Source organism: Macrosteles quadrilineatus, unplaced genomic scaffold (genome assembly GCF_028750875.1).
Source record: "Macrosteles quadrilineatus isolate MER2022 unplaced genomic scaffold, UCM_ALF_1.0 Scaffold_7__1_contigs__length_78375512, whole genome shotgun sequence".
NCBI lineage: Eukaryota > Metazoa > Arthropoda > Insecta > Hemiptera > Cicadellidae > Macrosteles > Macrosteles quadrilineatus.
Window position 1 is genome coordinate 46,156,374 of NW_026542600.1, and position 19,905 is coordinate 46,176,278.

General features: G+C 38.0%; 1 protein-coding gene across 1 annotated transcript in view; it reads left to right on the forward strand.

Moving 5' to 3' along the window:
• Positions 1 to 19,905, forward strand: part of LOC128997864 (ubiquitin carboxyl-terminal hydrolase 2-like) — a 65,823-nt gene that overhangs the window by 23,598 nt on the left and 22,320 nt on the right. The window contains exon 6 of the mRNA XM_054423637.1: positions 17,025 to 17,117. Coding sequence (XP_054279612.1) covers positions 17,025 to 17,117 — 93 coding nt within the window. The remainder of the gene's footprint in view (positions 1 to 17,024; positions 17,118 to 19,905) is intronic.

The window sequence follows — 19,905 nt, forward strand, 5'->3', positions numbered from 1 at the left end:
AGAGAAACAAGCAAGGTACTGTATAAAAAAAAACCAAAAACAATTGTGTGTTGTCCCATGTCAATCAGCTGACTTTAAATGTTAAAAGTAATTGCATATTTTTCCAATTTCCACACTTAGCTATAATTTGCCTGATTAATATAATATAGGCAAACAATTGTTACATTTTCAAATTATTCATTACATTTCCACTCCTAAACGGTGTATTCAGTGAGGCTTGACTATGATTTACTCGCAACGCCAGCACAGCCATTTTCCTTTTTTACCCCTTTGGTCAACTTACACTACAGCTAGCTTGCCTCAACTTAAAGAAAGACAGGCTACAGTTATATCGCTAGGCAAAATAATAGATGCTTGTTGTGCCTTATGACTAAGTATAAAAATATACATTTTATGGAGGATCTGTTTTCACCATCTTTTCTTTTCATTTCTAAATATTTAGACTTAATGGGATTTTTTAGTCCAAAAGAGCCGTTAAACGTTTTTTCTCTCCTTTAGTGCATAGTGCAACAAACACGGGTTTCGTTGGTTTTTTATTGCTCAGTTATTTAAAAAAGAAATTTTAGTTCCTTTTATTAAAAATTCTATCCTAAAGTTATTTAAACCCATTAGCGACCTATCACGAGTATTCTCGTGATGGCTTCAAGTGGCCCAAAACCACCATCACGAGTTAACTCGAGATGTCGGCATACTTTATTGTTATTCTTTTAAGGGCGGTCCCAGGGGGTCGTGACCCCCCCACAAAAGACCCCCAAAATATTTTTTTACAGATCAACTATTATGTATTAAAAGGGAACTTAAATAATTTTTATTGCAAGTCATTCAACCTAATTCATTGTAGTCTATAAGATACACTTGTGGTGAAACTATAGAAATGAATACTTACTCTAACCTTAAACTCAGTGTCGTTTGAGTCTATAACTATATTTTGTACGTTGTGAGAAGTAGAGAAGATTGGCAGACGATGGACGCTTTGGGTCATTTACGGCAGTGGCCGATGCTGGTGTTCGGCCGCATTCTTCTTCTTATTAATTTAATTCTTCTGCATTAATGTTATCATTTACCTAGAGTATTGAAAACTTGAAAATGACTATTAGATAGAGAAGAGTTTCAAAATAATATAAAGAATAAAGAGGTTGTTTTAATAATAAAAGCTTGAAAGGTAGTTGAATGTTAATTTATCCGAGTTAAACACTAAGAATTCAAAATTACAGTAGGCCCTAATGTAATTCAATTATTACCGTACCGTTAGCCAATTTTAAAACTTCCAATATTTAAATAGTATTCATATTTTCTTAATGATTGGAGGACCTGATATCATATTTAAGATTAGCAAAACCCAATATGAGAACAAATTCTGTAGGCCAAATCTACATAGTCACCATGGCAGTGAGTGATGGCAACGGGCTGCTGCTTATTGGGCAGTTATAATGCAGTCGTGTTGGGTGCAAGTTCTCAAACACTTCTTTGATCAAATAAGTTCTGGTTCGAGCTTTTTGGTCTGATTTTGGAATACATTTTATTTTTGCCATGCACATCGGCACCAGTTGAAAGAGTATTTAATCAATAATGCTTGAGGAATAGGTCCTTGATGCCCATTACAAAAACTTCAATTCTATGCATTTAAAAATTTTTAAACTGAATGTGTTGTATTTTTGCTGTATTCCTACAATGTAAAAACCATGTGTTAATGAAATCCCACAAGTCTCAATAATTCAAAAACTGCATTGCATGTTTATTTGTTTAACATTTCTTGAAATAAACTGGAAAGTAGGGATGGACGAGATTGAATTTTTAGTTTGAGACGAGACGAGACGAGATTTTTTATTTCTCATAAAATTTCGAGACGAGATCGAGACGGGATTTCCCTTCTCATACACAACGGGAAATGCACGTTCAAAATTTTTACCTGATTTTGTAACATTGTTAGATGACTGTTTAAATACAAAAATAATGATAATAGGCAAGAATATTTACAATCTTTTATTAAAAAACATCAGCATAACATTTTTTTATTAATCACACCTAACTTATTAAAAATGCCTACGATTAGGAAACATAGTGATATCAGTTAGGGTAGAGTTCAACTTATCCTAAAATAAAATAAATCATAAAATAAAAGCAATATTAATTTTTATAAAATAGTTACTTGTTACTTGTTTTGACTTTTTATAGTAATAAAACATTCCTCACACTGCTTACACTTAACAAAACTTCTCAAATGTTATTAAAGTAATATTATTAAAATAATTAGAGTAATATTTACATTTATAGAATTAATTAAAAAAGAACGCCTTCGCAAAGGAAACGCAACTACAACACGCCCCTGTATTGCGGGTATTGCATTGACTTTCTGCAGGCGTTTTTAATTTTTTTTTTTTTTTTTTTTTTTTTTTTTTATTCTCGTCTCGATAAAAATCTCGGCCAAAAAGAAATCTCGTCTCGTGTAACGAGATTTAAAATTTCCCGAAAATTTCCCGAAATTTCGAGACTTGACCATCCCTACTGGAAAGCTTTACACGTTAGGCCAATTAAATGTTATATGCCTCAAAATAGCTTTGAAATCGCTCATTTATACCTACAGATAATTTAAAATTTTTCTCGGGGTAGGATCCCCAGATCGCCCTCTTTACAATACCCCCCAGGCCCCCTGGTAACCGCCCCCAAAATATAGGTCTAGGACCGCCGTTTTATTCTTTTACTGTTATTTAGAATAATTTTTGTAGCTTTTATACAACATTTAGGGCTATACAGAACATCAAATTTGTTAAAGTAAATTATTATATGCCGTAATATTTATATTAATTCCGTAATACTGACCTATTTCGTTCTCAGCTGTTGATCACTACGTCGCTAGCTAGTGACGGCGTATTAGTCAGCTGCCACAATTGTAACAAAAAATTTGTGTTATTATGTTTGTAAACATTACGTGTGTCTGTGTTTTTAAATAATACGTATATTTCCATAAAATTTGATGACGAATTAAACAATGAAGTGTCAGGCTATTCCCAGCTGTGTAAAACATTGTACTGCGCCACAAATATTGTAAAGCATTGTATGCGGATGATTCCCTGTTGCACTTGTCTTATGAGCCCTGGTTACATGAGTGAGGCCATCGACAAGATCAACACTGATCTGGAGAACATCTCCAAATGGTCTAACATTAATGGGGTTAGGCTAAATCCAGACAAGTGCACTGTACTTCATACTGCCCCTGTGAACCTAGTACAGACACTAAGAGATAATGGCTGGAGTTTGGCGGTCTGTGACAAAGTCAAAACTCTTGGCGTCATTATTGACAGAAATTTGAATTTTAAGGCCCCCCATACACGTAACAAGTCCACGCCGGCCGGCCGATCGTTAAGTGTATGGGGTCGTCGTCCGGCCAACCCCCGCCTTCAGGCCGATCAATACGTGTACGGGGTCGCCAACAGTAGTATTATTTTGATTTACGTTCATTTTGTGGTTAGGCACGGTCATTGACATAATCTAACTTTATTTTCTGCTCAGTCTTTGAGTTGTGCCATATATCGAGTGTTTTGTATTGTTCAGTGACAGTGCCTAGTGTAGATAGAGTAATGAATAATTGACTTTTATTTTAAGAGTAAGTAAATAATTTTTCCAATCTTTGGGATACAATCTAAATTCTTCCAATAAATTGACATTGGTTGATGCTGTTCTGTTTATTCACTTTTATGCCACAATTCCCTTTTCTTCCGCTTTTTCCTTTTCTGCAGTGCTGCTAAAATCGCAGCATATGCCATAAACTCCTCCATATGAGACATGTCACACTACAGCACTGTTCACAGCAGCCGCAAAACGCTTACTGATTGCACACACTCTTGCAGCTAGGCGGGGAAGATTCAGTCTGGCCGGCAGGCGAATCGTTGTGTGTATCCCTCCTGTCACAGCACAGTTTGGCCTTCCGGCTCTCGCCGGCCATCCGATCGTTACGTGTATAGGGGGCCTAAAGATCATATCACGCATGTCTCCTAACGAGCAATAGGAAGACTGAGAGGTAAAGGTTCAGAGGTACACTGCCTGAGGCTGCAAAGCTTCAACTCACGCAGTCACTGATATTGTCAGTAGTTAACTACTGCTTTCCCTGCATATGACAATAGTATCACTAAGAAAGACATGTGCAGAATACAGCGAATTCAAAGCTCAGCAATCTGATTTGTATTCTGCCTTAACAAATTTGATCATGTTTCCCCCTTCCGTGAAGCAGCCAGGATGTTGCCCATGGAAGCCATGTGCAGGTTTTTGACGTGCTGCATGACTCACAAGGTCACGGACTCTCCGTGAGCCCGACTATCTTTGTGAGAAGCTTTCTGTCCAGGATGAGATCATGCAATGTAGGATACATTATGATGGGAGGCTTCACTTTCCAAGTGTCACCTTAGAATTGGGAAAGAAAAGTTTCTCATATTTTGGACCCACATTGTAAAACGGACTATACGAGAGCCTAAAAACCTTTGCATCAAGCAATGCCTTTAAGATTAAGTTTAAAACGTTCTTAAAAGATATAAATGTTTAGTTGTAAGTGCAGTAGTTTAGTGACAAAAGTTGTTCTGAAAAACTGATATGTATTAAAGAAACACTGGCTAATTAAGACATTTTTATTTATTTATATACAAAATCAGGCCTAAAGTCTCTACATTGACAATTGGTATATGTCACCGAGACTATGTGAGATGCTACTAGCTAGAGACACCCATGTTATTGGAACAGGCGATTACAAGAGAACAAATATGCTAGTTGATTTTCCAATGAGCTGGAAAGAAGTGAAGCTTAATACTATACTTTAATACTTTTTGATGAAATGGCGACCATACAAAGTAGGTATTTTAAGCCAAGTATGAATGGAGATTAGTGTAGGATGAGTAGCGCGATCTTGTAGTCTTGTTAGTGACTAAGGCCGACATATTCCTTAGACACAGCTGTTAATTAATAGCCCGTACAGCTAATGGCAACTAAGGGGCCTACAGTTTATAGTATTAGTGGAATCCGAATCACATTTTTGCCATACTAATTGGTCTAATAATCAGGATAGTACTGCGAATAGTCGTAGTACTCACTCGTGCGGACGTTAATCCACACCAGAGAGTATCGCATCCACAGTGCATGCCTATAAATATCCACAATTCGTGACCTCCTAGTAGCTGGATTACAGGACGACGCCACCCGTCCCAGTCTGTAAGAAGCTGCAGTGAAATGAAATGAAATGAAAATGCTTCTTTATTGAGGCGAACTTAGGACCTCATGGTTCTTTCTTACAGTTAACCTCTAAATAATATTAATAATTATTTGCAGTGGGGTATAAGCAATTAGTTAGCTTGACAAAAAATATGTACATGTTTTATCAACAATGCATGAAGGTGTTCAGTTTGCTGTTGGCAAAAAAATCCTAATAAGAGGGCAACGATACAAGTTACAAAAGCTAAATCAGTGACTGATTACAACAAGGCTAGTTGTTGATGTTCAAGACCAGTTTTTATATTTTGATATTCAATGTCATTAACGGAGCCTTCTGGGAACCAGGGGGAACCCAGTCATATGTACGCCTTACCTCTCTAATCGGGTCACTAGGGAGGTGGACCTCAAGATACCCGGTACTCGTGGGAACAATATAGATGTTGTGGAAAAAACCATCCAAACCATTGTTGATGCGCAAGAAGAGTGTGACCGACAGGTCGAAAGCATTCCTATTGCTGGACTGAGCGTAGGCGATCCTACCCCAATGGAGGAGGAAAGTCTACTGAAATCTGACGATGACGGCAAGCTCTTTGTGGTATTGGTTAGTGTTGTTATATTTTTTTGTTATATCGTATGGAAGATACATTCATCCCATACATCATTATGGTTTGATTGTTTGCACAATTATCTTCAAAATGGCTCTAACAGTTCCCAGATTAGTTTTTCAAAAATATATAAACATAAAATTAATAAATACAAAATGAAAATATAATTTGATAGGGTCACATGCTTCTGGAAATATGTTGTTGCCTTTCGGCATAAATTTGGCAGCTATGATTTTTAAATTGATCGCTCTAACAATAACATCAAATTTATATGGCCAAACAAAGTTGTTTCTAGCAAGAAAAAGTGTATGGCAGTTCTAGAAATGTTGCTCAGCTCAGAGTTTATATATGAAACAAAATTAACATGAAAATGAGCACGCAAAGGAACACCACGTCCTTGCGACGTTGCGTGTACTTATGGTCGTCGACGTCTTGTACTACTGTATTGTCCGTATTCATAATGCGGAACATAGCTCACAGGCGATTTCTTGACAAAACAAGAGGATGACTGCAAAACGCTCAGGTCCCGTCTGTCTACAGCAAGGTATTGATATATTACTTCTAGCAATGAGCAAGTTGTTCAGGGCCAACTTAGCCCTGGGACACATCCCTCCAGCCTGGAGCATTTCAAGGGTGGTCTTCATACCTAAACCTGGTAAGGCTAGTTACACAGATCCTAAGTCCTTCCGTCCCATCTCTCTGTCCTCCTTCCTGTTGAAGACTCTAGAGAAACTGGTGCTTAGGTATGTGGGGGACACAGTCCTCAGAGTCAATCCCCTACATAGCCATCAGCATGCCTACACTCCAGGAAGATCCTGTGACTCTGCCCTACATCACCGGGTATGCAGAATTGACAAGGCGTTTCATTCAAGGAGATTGCCCTTAGGGCCTTTGACAATACTGAAACCCAGGCTGTCATCAATGCTGCCAGAACTCCTGGATTCCATGAGGTGGTGTGCAGGTGGGTGGAATCTCTTCTTAGTAAGAGGAAGGTAAGACTCTCTCATCACAATGAGGTTCTAGAGGCCAGGACCACACGAGGGTGTCCACAGGGTGGAGTACTCTCTCCTCTTCTCTGGAACATTGTTGTGGACGACTTGATTAGATCTCTCAGTGACAGTGGTGTATTCGTTCAAGGATACGCTGACGACATTGCGATACTGGTTATGGGTAAATTCAACAACACTGTCTCCAACCTCATGAACACAGCTTTGAGGTCAGTTGGACAGTGGTGCACAGAGGTAGGCCTTTCTATCAACCCCTCCAACATGGCAGCTATCCCCTTCACCTGGGGGCGCGATCTAAATGGCATAGGACCTCTGAGACTACAAGACACAGTTCTTGAAATGCAGAATCAGGTACCTGGGTGTGGTATTGGACCGAAAACTGCAATGGGGACCACAACTCCAAAAGGTCATTGATGGAGGTAAGTGGTCACTCATGGCATGCAGGCGGATGGTGGGAGGAACCTGGGGCTCAAGCCGGGGCTCATGCACTGGCTGTTTGTCTCCGTAGTAAGGCCTGCCATGACATACGGCTCACTCGTGTGGTGGCCCAAGATGAACTCGGTGTCTGCGGTGAGAGATCTGGCTGCCGTCCAAAGACTCGCCTGGGTCATCATCACAGGCGCAATGAGCAGCTGTCCGGGAGCCTCACTGGACTTCCTTCTCAACCTCACTCCAATTGACCTGCATGTCAAGGTCACTGCGAGGAGGACTGCCTACAGACTACAGTGCGAAAACCTTTGGTTGGATGTTGGAGGATCCCGAAGTCACTCTTGGACCACTCAGATGGTAAGAGGGGAGGTACTGGACATGCCCTCGAACCACATGCCGATTCGATTCTTCTTCGCCAGGCTATTCACCGTCCTTCTTCCATCCAGGGATGAGTGGATGACGGGTGGGAATCCTCTTCCACAAGGTGACCTTGAATGGTATACTGACGGTTCAAAGGTAAGAAATGGGATAGGGGCTGGAATTTATGGAGTGCAGAATGGGATGGACATTTGTCTTCCTATGGGCACTCACCCAACTGTGTTCCAGGCCGAAATGACTGTGATAATGGAATGTGCTAGGGGGAACCTGAGGCTAGGCTTCAGGGACATCAACATTTCCATTTTTACAGACAGCCAGGCTGCGCTCAAAGCGCTTGACTCCTACGAATTCAATTCCAAGGTGGTCTGGGACTGCCTCTCTGCAGTATGCAACCTGGGCAGGCGCAACAAGGTAACACTCTGTTGGGTTCCTGGGCACTCAGGGAAAGAAGGGAACAAGGTGGCTGACAGGCTAGCATATGTCGCATCAGCCTCAGACTTCGTGGTACCACAGCCTTTCTGTAGAATCTCTCGTGGGCATGCATGTCACTTAGTCATGTCATGGGCTCAGGAGGAACACAGGAACAGATGGTTTAGGCCTCAGCACCACAGGGTAAGCAAGCTCACCCTCTTTTCTCCTTCCCAGACGGTTGCCTCCAATGCTCTACGTTTAAACAGGAGGCAACTCAGACAGATCACAGGAATGGTCACTGGCCATGGCTTCCTGAAATTGCACCTGCATCGCTTGAGGATCCACAATGGAGACACAGCATGTAGGAAATTTGGGCAATCAGAGGAGACTGCTGATCACCTACTCTACGACTGCACAGCTCTGAACGAGGTAAGGGACAGTACTCTTGGTGCAATGACAAGGGCAGACACCTTCCTCAGGAGGAGCTCATAGATAGGATGCTGAAGTTTATTAAGCAACTCAGGTTTGAGGAACTCTGATGTACCATGTGGGGAGCCACCACCATGTACATTTTGGGAGCGCAAAAAGCCCATCAGTGGCTGACATGCAACAGGACAAGGTCCGCCCCTACAGAATCAATCAATCAATCAATCAATCAACGCACAGGTCGGCTGCTGGGCAGAGACTGAGCTTGTGGCATAGCTTGGCAACAGTGGACCGTTTTCTGAAAGCTGATTGGATGCCGCTCGCCTCTCCCCATCCGACTCGAGCTGGTTTCGGTCCTATTCTGTTGTAATCTATTTGACTATAGCAATTAGTTGGCTTGACAAAAAATATGTACATATTTTATCAACAATGCATGGAGGTGTTCAGTTTGCTGATGACAAAGAAATAATACTAAGAGGGGAAACGATACAAGTTACAAAACATAAATAAGTCACTGATTACAACAAGGGCATGCTAGTTGTTGATGTTCAAGACCAGTTTTTGGCATCCCACACAATCACAAGGCGATGTGTCAAATCATATAAAAAATATTTTTTATTTGATTGACATGGTGATTTTCAATTTATTCTGTATTTGGAGGAAGATTTATTTAAAGAAGATGCATTATTCTGACTACAGACTGAATATTGTTGAACAAATGATAGAAAACATCACACTCCCAGAAAGAAGTTCTCCAGGGCGCCGTTCTTTGCAGTACAATCCCTTCAAAGTAAAGCTTGGGCACATTTTAGCATGGCTATTCCTTCAACTGGAAAGAAAATCCATCCCACAAGAAACTGCAAAGTGTGCTTCAAGAATGACATACGGTCAGAGACACGTTACATATGTAAGAAATGCCAAGTCGCCCTACATGTAGACACCTGCTTTGAAGCATATTTGAAGCATACCACACCAAAAGAGACTACTAGAAAAAGAAGCTAAACTGTAAATAGTGTAAATATGACTTGTAAAAATTTTAAACAGTTACATATGGAAATTACATTGGTAATTTAGTCTACAATAACCTACTGATTATCCACTACCGCACGCCATGTTAGTTTATTATTTTTATTTTTGAAATACATACCCAAACTTTTTTTCATTTTTTAAATTATACATACCAAGAAATCTAATTAAATGCATACTGTACATTATGTAGAAACTTACTTACTTGTTACTTGTTGCGGATCTTACAGCTCGCGCCGTCTCTCCGCTCCCAGCTTCCAAAGCTGTCTATCGGCACAGTCGCCGATCTCAAGGCCTAGAAATAAAAAAATAGTCAAGCTAACCGGTTTTTATTTGTAAGCCAACATTTTACCACATGTAGCGTTTTAGAAAATATCATGTAAAGAAAAAAAATATGGTATTTAATTAAATCAAAGTTTTCTATGTATAAAAAAAATCTACACCAAAATGTACACATATTTTTTTGTTGGTTGAAGCATTTAAACATTTTTATGAATGAAAACAAATTGCTTACTTTCAAAATTTTATAAACATTTTTATAAATTTGTAAGTTTTTTATTCATACAATTGTTTTTTTTCTTGAAAAACCTTAAAAAACATTGTATGGTATTGAGAAATTTATAAGGTTTAAGAAAATACAGCATAAACCACATTTGGTTAAAAAACATTTGGTTATTATAGGTTTTTAATTAAAACCTTGCATTTTGCTGGAATTTAATAGGATCCATAGGGGCCAGCTAGTAATGTGCTTATTAGGTCCGCAATGGGTCAAGTTTAAAAAAGTTATTCATTCCTTTAGTAGAATATGTACAAATACAGGTTCAATACTATTGCAGGATATAATTTTTTTTTAACAATTTACTATGTAACAGCTGATCGACAAGCCTCTATCAATCCTAATACCGCTGACCAGTGTTGGTCTATTTAAGTTGCAAGTCAACACCTGACACTCTGCCAACCTCAACATGTGGAGAGACTGAGGTATTTTTACTTCAGTCTCTCCATCTGGCCCCATCATTTCATATTACAATCACATTCCTGCTTTAAAATGTCTTAGGCTGTAGATTATTTACATATTTTCAAAATATTTTTATACGTCATATTTACATATTTATTTAGTGTGTGTGCTAAGGAAATAAGCCAACCCTAGTTATTTTTGTGTAGATTAATTTTCCAGATAACAATTAGTACTAATAATGTTCACTTGTAAGTATTTATTGAATTTAATATAATAGTAACATCTTAAAACAGAGAGGTTGCCAGTTAAGTTAATTGGTGATTTCACAACTTTGTTTCGAGAGTGCTATATATATCTGGTCCCATAAGGGAGATGAAAAGGGGGACTTTAGCATTGTCCTCAATTGAATTTACTTTAAGAAAAATTGGAATCTTTCAATGTAATTTTCAAAAAACTCCTAGTCCTTAATGAACTCTCGTATTTCCCTAATATTTGTTTCAAAGCCATTCTTTTTGATTACCATATGATGTAGCAAGTAAGACAATAGGCCTGGGCCTAAAAAGGGGCAACCCTAGGCATGAGTGTGGAAATTTCAAAGAGTTCATTACTCCATCACAAGAGAGGCTAGTTTGAACAAATAGACTTATGTACAACAAAATACCTTTCTCCAGATGATAAAATACTTTAAACTTCAATAAAATGCTTGAATTTAAGTAAAAATTTAATTTTTCCTTCTTTGCAGACCAGATTTTTTCTGCAAGGCGTCTTTGCCTATTTGGACCAAACTCCTTATGGCCCGATACAATTTTATTGTCTCATGTTAATCTAATTAAAATAATTTCACACGCGCACAAAGTAAAATAACTGATTATACACTCGTCGACAGATAAAATAAATGCAAATATATGCGCATATATTACTACTATTTGGACTTAGAAAAAGCGGTAACAAAATGGGGATGCTTACTCGTAGAATTTTTCAAGACAGCGACCCGGTCCTCTTCGCCTATTCTCTGTGTCTTCCTCATGGCCTTCTAGATAATAAACTCAATTATTTATATAATGAAACAAATCTCTTCTGGTTTATAACAGGTCCGAATAAACACGCTCACAAGAATTGAGGTTAATTTGGTTTCCCTAACACGGCAGACTGTCTAACAGCGAATTGGTAATTTGATGGCAAAACTGAAAACAATTATTGCTTAGAACTTTATTAATATTAATAGTAATATTGTAGCAATCAAGAATATTGCACAAAATTGCATAAAAAATATACAAGTATACTACATTTTTTTTATAGACTCAACTTTCACAAGAATATTTTTATCCAGAGAGAAGTTGTAGTTTTTTTGTCATCGCAGTAACTTTTTTGAAGCGTAAACTCAAAACTAAAGAATTCCCCGACTTTAAAAAAACACATTTTCCCCTGACTTTCAGAATTTTTTTTCAAGTGTTCCCTGACTTTCCCTGACCTTTTTATAATTCCCTGACTTTGCCTGATTTCCACTGACTTTCCAGAAAGTGTGAACCATGTGTCATGGCACCCTCAGCGCTGTTCGGTTGTTCTTCCATAAGACTACATGTATTGGGATTGGGACGGTCTGGCCGCCATCCGCACCGTCCTTACTAAGCAAGCGACAATCAAAAATAACTCATTACTGAATTGAATTATCCAATTATTTGATATATTTATATTGTATATTGTTTTAAGTACTCGTTAAAGTAATTTTAATTTAATTTAACCGAAGAATATTAAAATGTAATTTATTTATGTATTGTTGGAGGGCGGCGTCCGAGAGTCCTTATGGGCTAGCCGCCACTGCCTTAAAGGAATTTTTTTTATGAACTTTACCCGTAATCTGTTAAGCGGTTTGATTTTCTAGTCAAACTGGTATTCCTCGAGATAACCAAAAACATCCGTAAAGATTGCACGATCGAAAGTGACAATTTTGCCGCACTCGTGGGAGATAATTATAATACGTCTGCAATTGCGTGGTGTGTTCACTGTTACGCTGCAAGCCCAGATGTCTCCATGATTGCGAAAGATCACTACTCCACTGTAAATGTAGGAAACCTTTGCTATCAATCCAACTAATTTACCGTGACCGCAGGGGACACTAATGATCTGGTTGGTTGGTGTACAAGACTTTCAATTAATCCTTCACTAGAAATTAATCAGAAACCTATTGAAGAATTAGAAAATATTAGATTCTTAGGATTTGAAATTGACAAAAATTTAACTTGGAATTCTCACGCAAACAAAGTAATAAAAAAAACGGTATCTGGTCTATTTGCATTAACTAGATTAAAAAATCTTCTTGATCAAGTAACATTAAAATCAATATACTTTTCGTGCATACATTCTGTTATTTCTTTTGGAATATCTCTGTATGGCGCTACATCTATCAATAACTTAGAAACAATCCTAAAATTACAAAAACGAGCTATAAGAATTATTTTGGACCTTGACTCGAGAACTTCAAAAGAGCATTTTAGATCATTAAAAATAATGACAGTATATGGATTGTACATCTATGAAACAGTTCTATATGTTAAAAACAGATTTTCTCAATTGGCGTTAACTGGTGAACACCACCACTACAATACCAGAAACAAAACCAACATTGCTCTAAACCGCCACAGATTAGTACTTTACAGTAAAAAACCAAGTTATACCGGCTCCAAATTTTACAACAAAATTCCAAATGAAATTAAATCGGCAAAAAGCATGGTCGAATTTAAGAGGGGTCTTAAAACATTTCTCATCAACAAGGTATTGTATTCCCTTGATGAACTTTAAATTTTTTAGAAGGAGCATTCATTTGTAATTTGTATAAACTTATGTTAGATTTTAAGAACTTTGTATCCATAGAATATAACATTGTAATATAAAAACATTTAAGAGAATGACACTATTCATGTACTTTGTGCTTCAATGAATAAAGAAATATTGAATTGAATTGAATTGAATTGAATTGTGACAGAGAACGGTTTTGTTTATTTTCAACTTTGTTTCGTTACCACGAATTCATTGCAATTGCACAAGTTGTTTAGACCAACTATATTATAAAAATTATTTTTTTTCAAACAATATTTAATTTACCAAAGCAACCCAGATTTGATTAAATCATTTGATTAAATTTTAATAACCTAATTTCAACTCGAAACTCAAAAGTCAACATTGACCCAAACCAATATAAACAAGTCTGGTCTGCTAAATATTATCATAAAAAATATACTGCAATTATTTATTAGCCGGTCTCCTAGCCTTCCATGTCCATTTGCCAATCGGATTGTCACCAAAGAATTATAATAGAGGGATCTCCCTGGTGAGAGCCGCCGGGAGCCTCCCTCGTTAGAAATACGGCACTGCCTATAGAAATTTAACAAATGTTGTGTGACTTCGGGGCCAGATGGAGTTATTGAGTGGACTGTGTCCGTCTGTTGGGTCATTTTGCTCTTCAGTGTTTTGTGCTCTTTTGGATTGGGTGTGTTTGATTCCATGGATGAAAAGGTGAACACTGTGTCTTTTAGCTGTGTTTCAAGAGGCTGTATTTATAAAAAAACGTTGGTCCTATCAAGAAAGGTAAACATCAAGTAATACTAAATCAACTAACCATGTTTTTAGGTGATGTATGTGATTAGGTGTGTATTAGTTTAAAAATACTATTGTTATCAATTAGGAGTAGTGACATTGTTTATCATAAAAATATTTTTAAAAGGTAGTTTATTTAAAATTTGTTCTTGACCACTCAACATTAATGACATCAACACAAATGAGTTATTTTAGTCGAGTGTTACTGGTTTAACTCATGATTCCAAGGATGATTCACTTGTTTTTACTAGAACAGTTTTAATCTGATTTAATAATTTATTCATATTTTTTACTTACAATTAGTGGGGATGTATAGTTGTATAAGGTGGCAGAATATTTCAGTTCTGGCGGGGAACATGCCACTTGAGGTGGTTATAGTATACAAGTCCCTGAACGTAAAACCGCCCAGACCCCAATTAAAAAAAAAACCCATCCATATGAGGATTTGTCTATATAATAAGATCCCCTCAAAAATAAAATCCTTTACACCACAAAAAATTTAAAATTTGGACTAAAGTATTATTATTATGTTGAGATTGTAGCACAACGGATTGAGTTATCAAATAATTAAATAACTTACGTCATCAATCCATAAATTGCTGTGGAGTACGCGTTTCAACCATCAGGTCATCCTCAGCTCCACTGTCACTAGGTTGAATTTGCTTCTATGTTGCTTTGTAGCAACAGCGTCGATGTATTAAATAAATAGTCCAGACACATTTTACATTCATCACTCATACACGACACGTACGAAACATTTAGATAACGAAATACTGTGATAACACCGTGCGCAGGGCTGGACGGGCTCAGGTTTGCGGCTACACTGACTTCAGAAGTGTCAGGGTGTCTATGACTCCCAACTCTTTCAATCTCGGCTGATTTGTCTACTATGATGTGGTCAATCAATTTTGCCAAGGTTTCTGTCACTCTTGTAGGCTTGTTGACAATTTGTATAGTGATAGATTCTCTCATCAGCCTACACAAGTAATTTGTTTCGCAGGTTTGTGACAACATATCAATATTTGTATTCCCCAAATAAATGACTGATTTAACTTCAACTGCAAGGTCAGTAAAAAGGGAGCGAAACAGATCCGAAAGGCGAGTGTACCTTATATATCTAATATTATACCTTATATATGTACCTTATCAGGGCCGTATTTAGAATCGATGAGGCCCCGGCTGCTCTCACCAGTGAGACCCCTCTATATTCTGATTCTTCGGAAGGTTAGAACTTAAAGGCAGAAACGAGGCATTGCTTCAACTCGATTGTTTTCAACAATCTGATCGGCAGAAAAGAATTAGGGAGACTCCAAATTGTTAGGGTCTTCTGCGGTTACAGTAAAATCGTGCACATTTGCGCGGTCGCGAAGGGATTGTGAAAGGTTGTGTCTACGTTCAGGGCAAAATAGTGAACATCATGGAGACATCCATCTTTGTTTTCTGCAATACTGGCGAAATCATGAATGTCTCCTGTGTTTTCTGAACATGCTAGAATCTTGAACATCTCCTATGGCCATGAAGTAATAGTTAGCATCTTGCATGAGCGCGGGAACGTCATCATCGTCTCCTCCGATGACAGTGAAATCACGAACGTCTCCAATGGCCGTGGAGTAACTAACTGTTTGTGGCTTGCGCGAGAGCGGAGACCTCCGATCGCGGCGAAATCATGAAAGTGTTCTGTGGCCGCAGAGAAATAGTTAGTGCCATGCGCGACCGCGGAGACGTCATCTACGTCTCCTTCGTTCATTATGCATAAAGATCCTCCATGTTTTTGGGGACATGATGTTCGACTCCCCTGTGGTCGCAATACAATTCTGGACATCTTCCGCAATCGTAATTGAATAGTGACAACTCCTTTGTTAACGGAGAAATAGTGAAGATCTTTGCGGTGGCGTTGATTTCATTGTCTCCCGCAAAAAAGATGGTCGGTGAAATAAATTTATAAAGAAAAACAATTCAATTCAAAACTACTTTATTCATTCTTGTATATAAACACATTGAATAGGCCCCAAGTTAGGACCCCTCTTAGGCCGAGGCCCCCGGCAACCACCGTGTCCGCCATCAGGGAAATACGGCTCTGTACCTTATATTCTGAAAGAGAATCAAATTTCCTACTAATTGATAGCATTTCTTAAAAACACTCAAAAAAGGCAGCCAAAAGTTGCATCCAAATAAAATATGTGAAAACGGGGGTATTTCTTATGGAAAACATGTTTTTTTTTTCACTATAAATCATAATTATTTCCAAATCTACACAAATTAAGCTTTCCAATGGACCCATTAAATAATAAATTGGTCCAGTAGAACGCTAGATTTAGTTGTACAAAGATTTTCAGAACTGAATAATATATAAGTAGATTTGTTGTTCTTATTTAACAATCTGAGGTTTATAGAGGTGATCATGGCACTAATAATATGTACCTTGTCTCTGAAAAGAAACAATTAGGGGATTGGGGAAATGGTTTAGTGACTAACAGTTATTTCTCATTTCTACCTTGTAAGGGTTGAAACTTGCACTTCATTCAAAACAAAATCAGTATTTTTATTTTTTACTTATATTTTTTTATTAGAAGTGCTTGTGTTGACATTTCTGAAAGCCACAACAATTAAGGTGTCCTTTATACTTTATACTGTTCTGTGGTTGTGATTACTTAAAGTAAAAGCTGCTCTTTTCAACTTTTAAATATTCCCTATCTCTTTTTCACTGTGATATCCCTAAATTTTAAATCACTCTAAATGAATATAACTTGTTTAACTACTATACTAATTGTGATTTTTCTGAACTTAAGATCTTTATTGTTTGTTAATTGAGTATTTAACAGTTTGAAAATTTACAAGCCTAAACAAATTGAAAAGTTAAAATAATTGTTATATGAATTTCTGCTTGAAAACTATAACAATTTCAAAATATCTCTTATATGGTGAAGATAGCCACTAATCAATGCAACCCTAAAACTTGTAGATAAGTGTTTTTATGATAAATTTTTTTTTCAGGAGAGTGACCGTGAATTGTCCTCACCGAGCAAATCATCCAAGACATCTCATGACCAAAAGGGACTCACGGGGCTCAACAATATAGGCAACACTGTAGGTATTTCAACTACAACTTGCACTCTTGCAGTCTTCCCATGACAAAAAATTTGTTTCAGTCATACAGGGTGTTCGAAAAAAAGGTGGGGACATAATTTACGTAGTGATTCCTTGGGTCAAAATAAAGAGAAAATCAAGAATAAGATTGTTTCGAAAATCGCTTTGTTAACCAGTTATCCACCATTTTGTATTTTTTACATAAACATTTTTATCCTTGACATTTTTCAACCGATTTTTATGAAACTTGGTATGTATTAGATGGTTGAAAAATTTCAAGATAAAAAATGTTATATGAAAAATACAGAATGACGGATATCTGGTTAAGGAAGCGATAAAAAAACTTGTTCTTGATTTTCTCTTTATTCTCTCTTGGGTCAAAAGGAATCATTACGTAAATTATTTCCCCACCTTTTTTGAACACCCTGCATGTTGTTATAAAATTCCAATAATACAATGTAGGAATGATTAGACTTTGCTTGGTAAATATAATGATCTTTGTAAAATTTGTTGTTGATAAAGGCCTTCAATTTGAATTAGTTACAATATCAATGAGTTGTCTGTTCATGCTAAATATTTGTTACTAAATTATTTCAGTATTATTTATTCACTATATGCGTTAACAGAATTAAACAGAATTAACAGAATACAAATCCCATTTACATTGCAGCACTATCCTAGTTTATACAAAATTGAGAACATGCTATGAGTTCATGAAATTGAATATAGCCTAAAGTGAAACATTCATAGACCACAAATAATAATAAATATTAATTATTAAATAACAACAACAATAAAAAATAGTAGCATTAAATAACAACAAATAAGAGTGATTAACAATACAACACAAATAAATAAGATAAGAAGCTAAACATGAGACACACGATAACTGATAACTGATGAAGGAGAGAGAAATAAATAACATTAACCATTATGTGAGACTAAAGATTTTTTTAAAGGCTAGGCTCGTTAAAAATATCAATGTTGTTCGATATTGAGTTATATAGTCTTATCATCGTGTTGATGGGTGATTAAGCCCCTAGGCAAGTCCGTGAGAAAGACAGACTGGACAACGCGGGGGCTTACCTTTGTGAGGTGTGTATGTCGGGTAGGGCACCTATCGTAAACTTACCTCCGATTTGCTCGGACAGCTCGAGTAGTCCAGGGTCTCGCTGACAGTCCTCGTCGCTCGCTTACCACTTCTAGATCTTCGTAGATGTTAATGTCGCGCCGATCTGCTAGTACACAAGTACACACTGTGTACCTCGGCACGTCGACGCACCGTACACGAGTTGCTATTAAGGAATACACTAACTATGGTTACTCCTATAACTTGGTGTCAGCACAGCGACGCGCTGACAAGGCCAAGTCTAAGCTAACTACTAGGGCTGATAGCTAACTAGGTGAAGATTAGAAAATAAAATAAATACCCAGCTCCTAGGCTTAACAAAAGGTCTCACTTCTCAAAATAAAACTAAAAATAATCTTCTCGGAATTAAGAAAAACTACGCTAACTCGCGATAAGTAAATAATGAAATAAAATTAAAACGTAGAAGGCGCATACGCCAATTCTTCTTGGCTTTAAGGAAAATAAATAAAAACTCTTGATTACAATAAAACAAAACCACTTTGGATGACTAAAAGTCGGCGTATGTGACTGCGACACTACACTCGCAGCGTCGGTCGATAAACTACGTTATTCTATAATAAACTACGATAAACGTCCTAGAATAGCCTAATAAATAACGCAATTTCCCTCGCCAAAGTGGATACGGGGATGAATACAACGTATACGCTAGCTATATACAGTGTACTTACGTAACACGACACTTCCAGATTTGCATCCGGGTTACTCTCGCCTTCGTCCGGATACCTTATTATTTGGTTCGCTCGCACGGCCTAAGGAGGGTTGGTTGGTGTGCGCGAACCTAACGCTCGACGCCGACTGCCTCAAGAACTGTCCATTGTCCGCTGGTCTCGGCTTCTCCCCACCACGTCTACGGCAGCGCTTCAAGGTGACAGCGGCCGAGTCTCGAACTAGGAGACATGACCAGCTGCAGTGGACATGTGTGACATTGTTGTCAAGCGCGCTCAAGCCTTCGCGGCCTTTAAATAATTAAAACGAACCCCCCAATAAAATGTGACCATTACACCCCCTTTTCACTTTGGCGACAAAAAAAACAAAAAAAAAAAAAGTACCTGCCTACAGGTATCTTCGCTCGTACAAACGCTTCTTCTAGTGGGCGAGGCGACAAACCATCCCCGCACCCAACGCTCGGCCCTTCTTCTCTGGCGGGGAGAACGCTCTCCTCTCACGCCTATGCAAAAGAGAAGTATCGACCTGTTTGTCAAAGTTAGATGTCAATCTACGATTTGGCTGAGTTGTATCGCACAACCTCAGGAAACCGTTCCTACGCTTGACATGGATATCACTCGGCGACGACTGATTATCCTTTCGACTTGCAACGGACATTTGGCGCTCGTTTTTAAGAGCACCCATCCTCCTTCTCTGATCGCGACTATCACTGTCCGTATCCTTCCGACCGTTCAACCGAAATAGCTTGCCGCTACGAATAATGTATTTATCGAAACTCCCGGGATTAACATTCACCTTGGTCCAAAGTTTATCGTACCATCTGTCTGTGCCACCAGATCGTTTATTCAACCTTTCTGGATCACTCCCTGGTGTTTTAGCGTCCGAGTTAACGCATACTTGAAGGGGACACACCTCTGTCTCGATGGAGGTATACTCGGCGACACCTTCTGCCGGTCGCGATAACGCACCAGC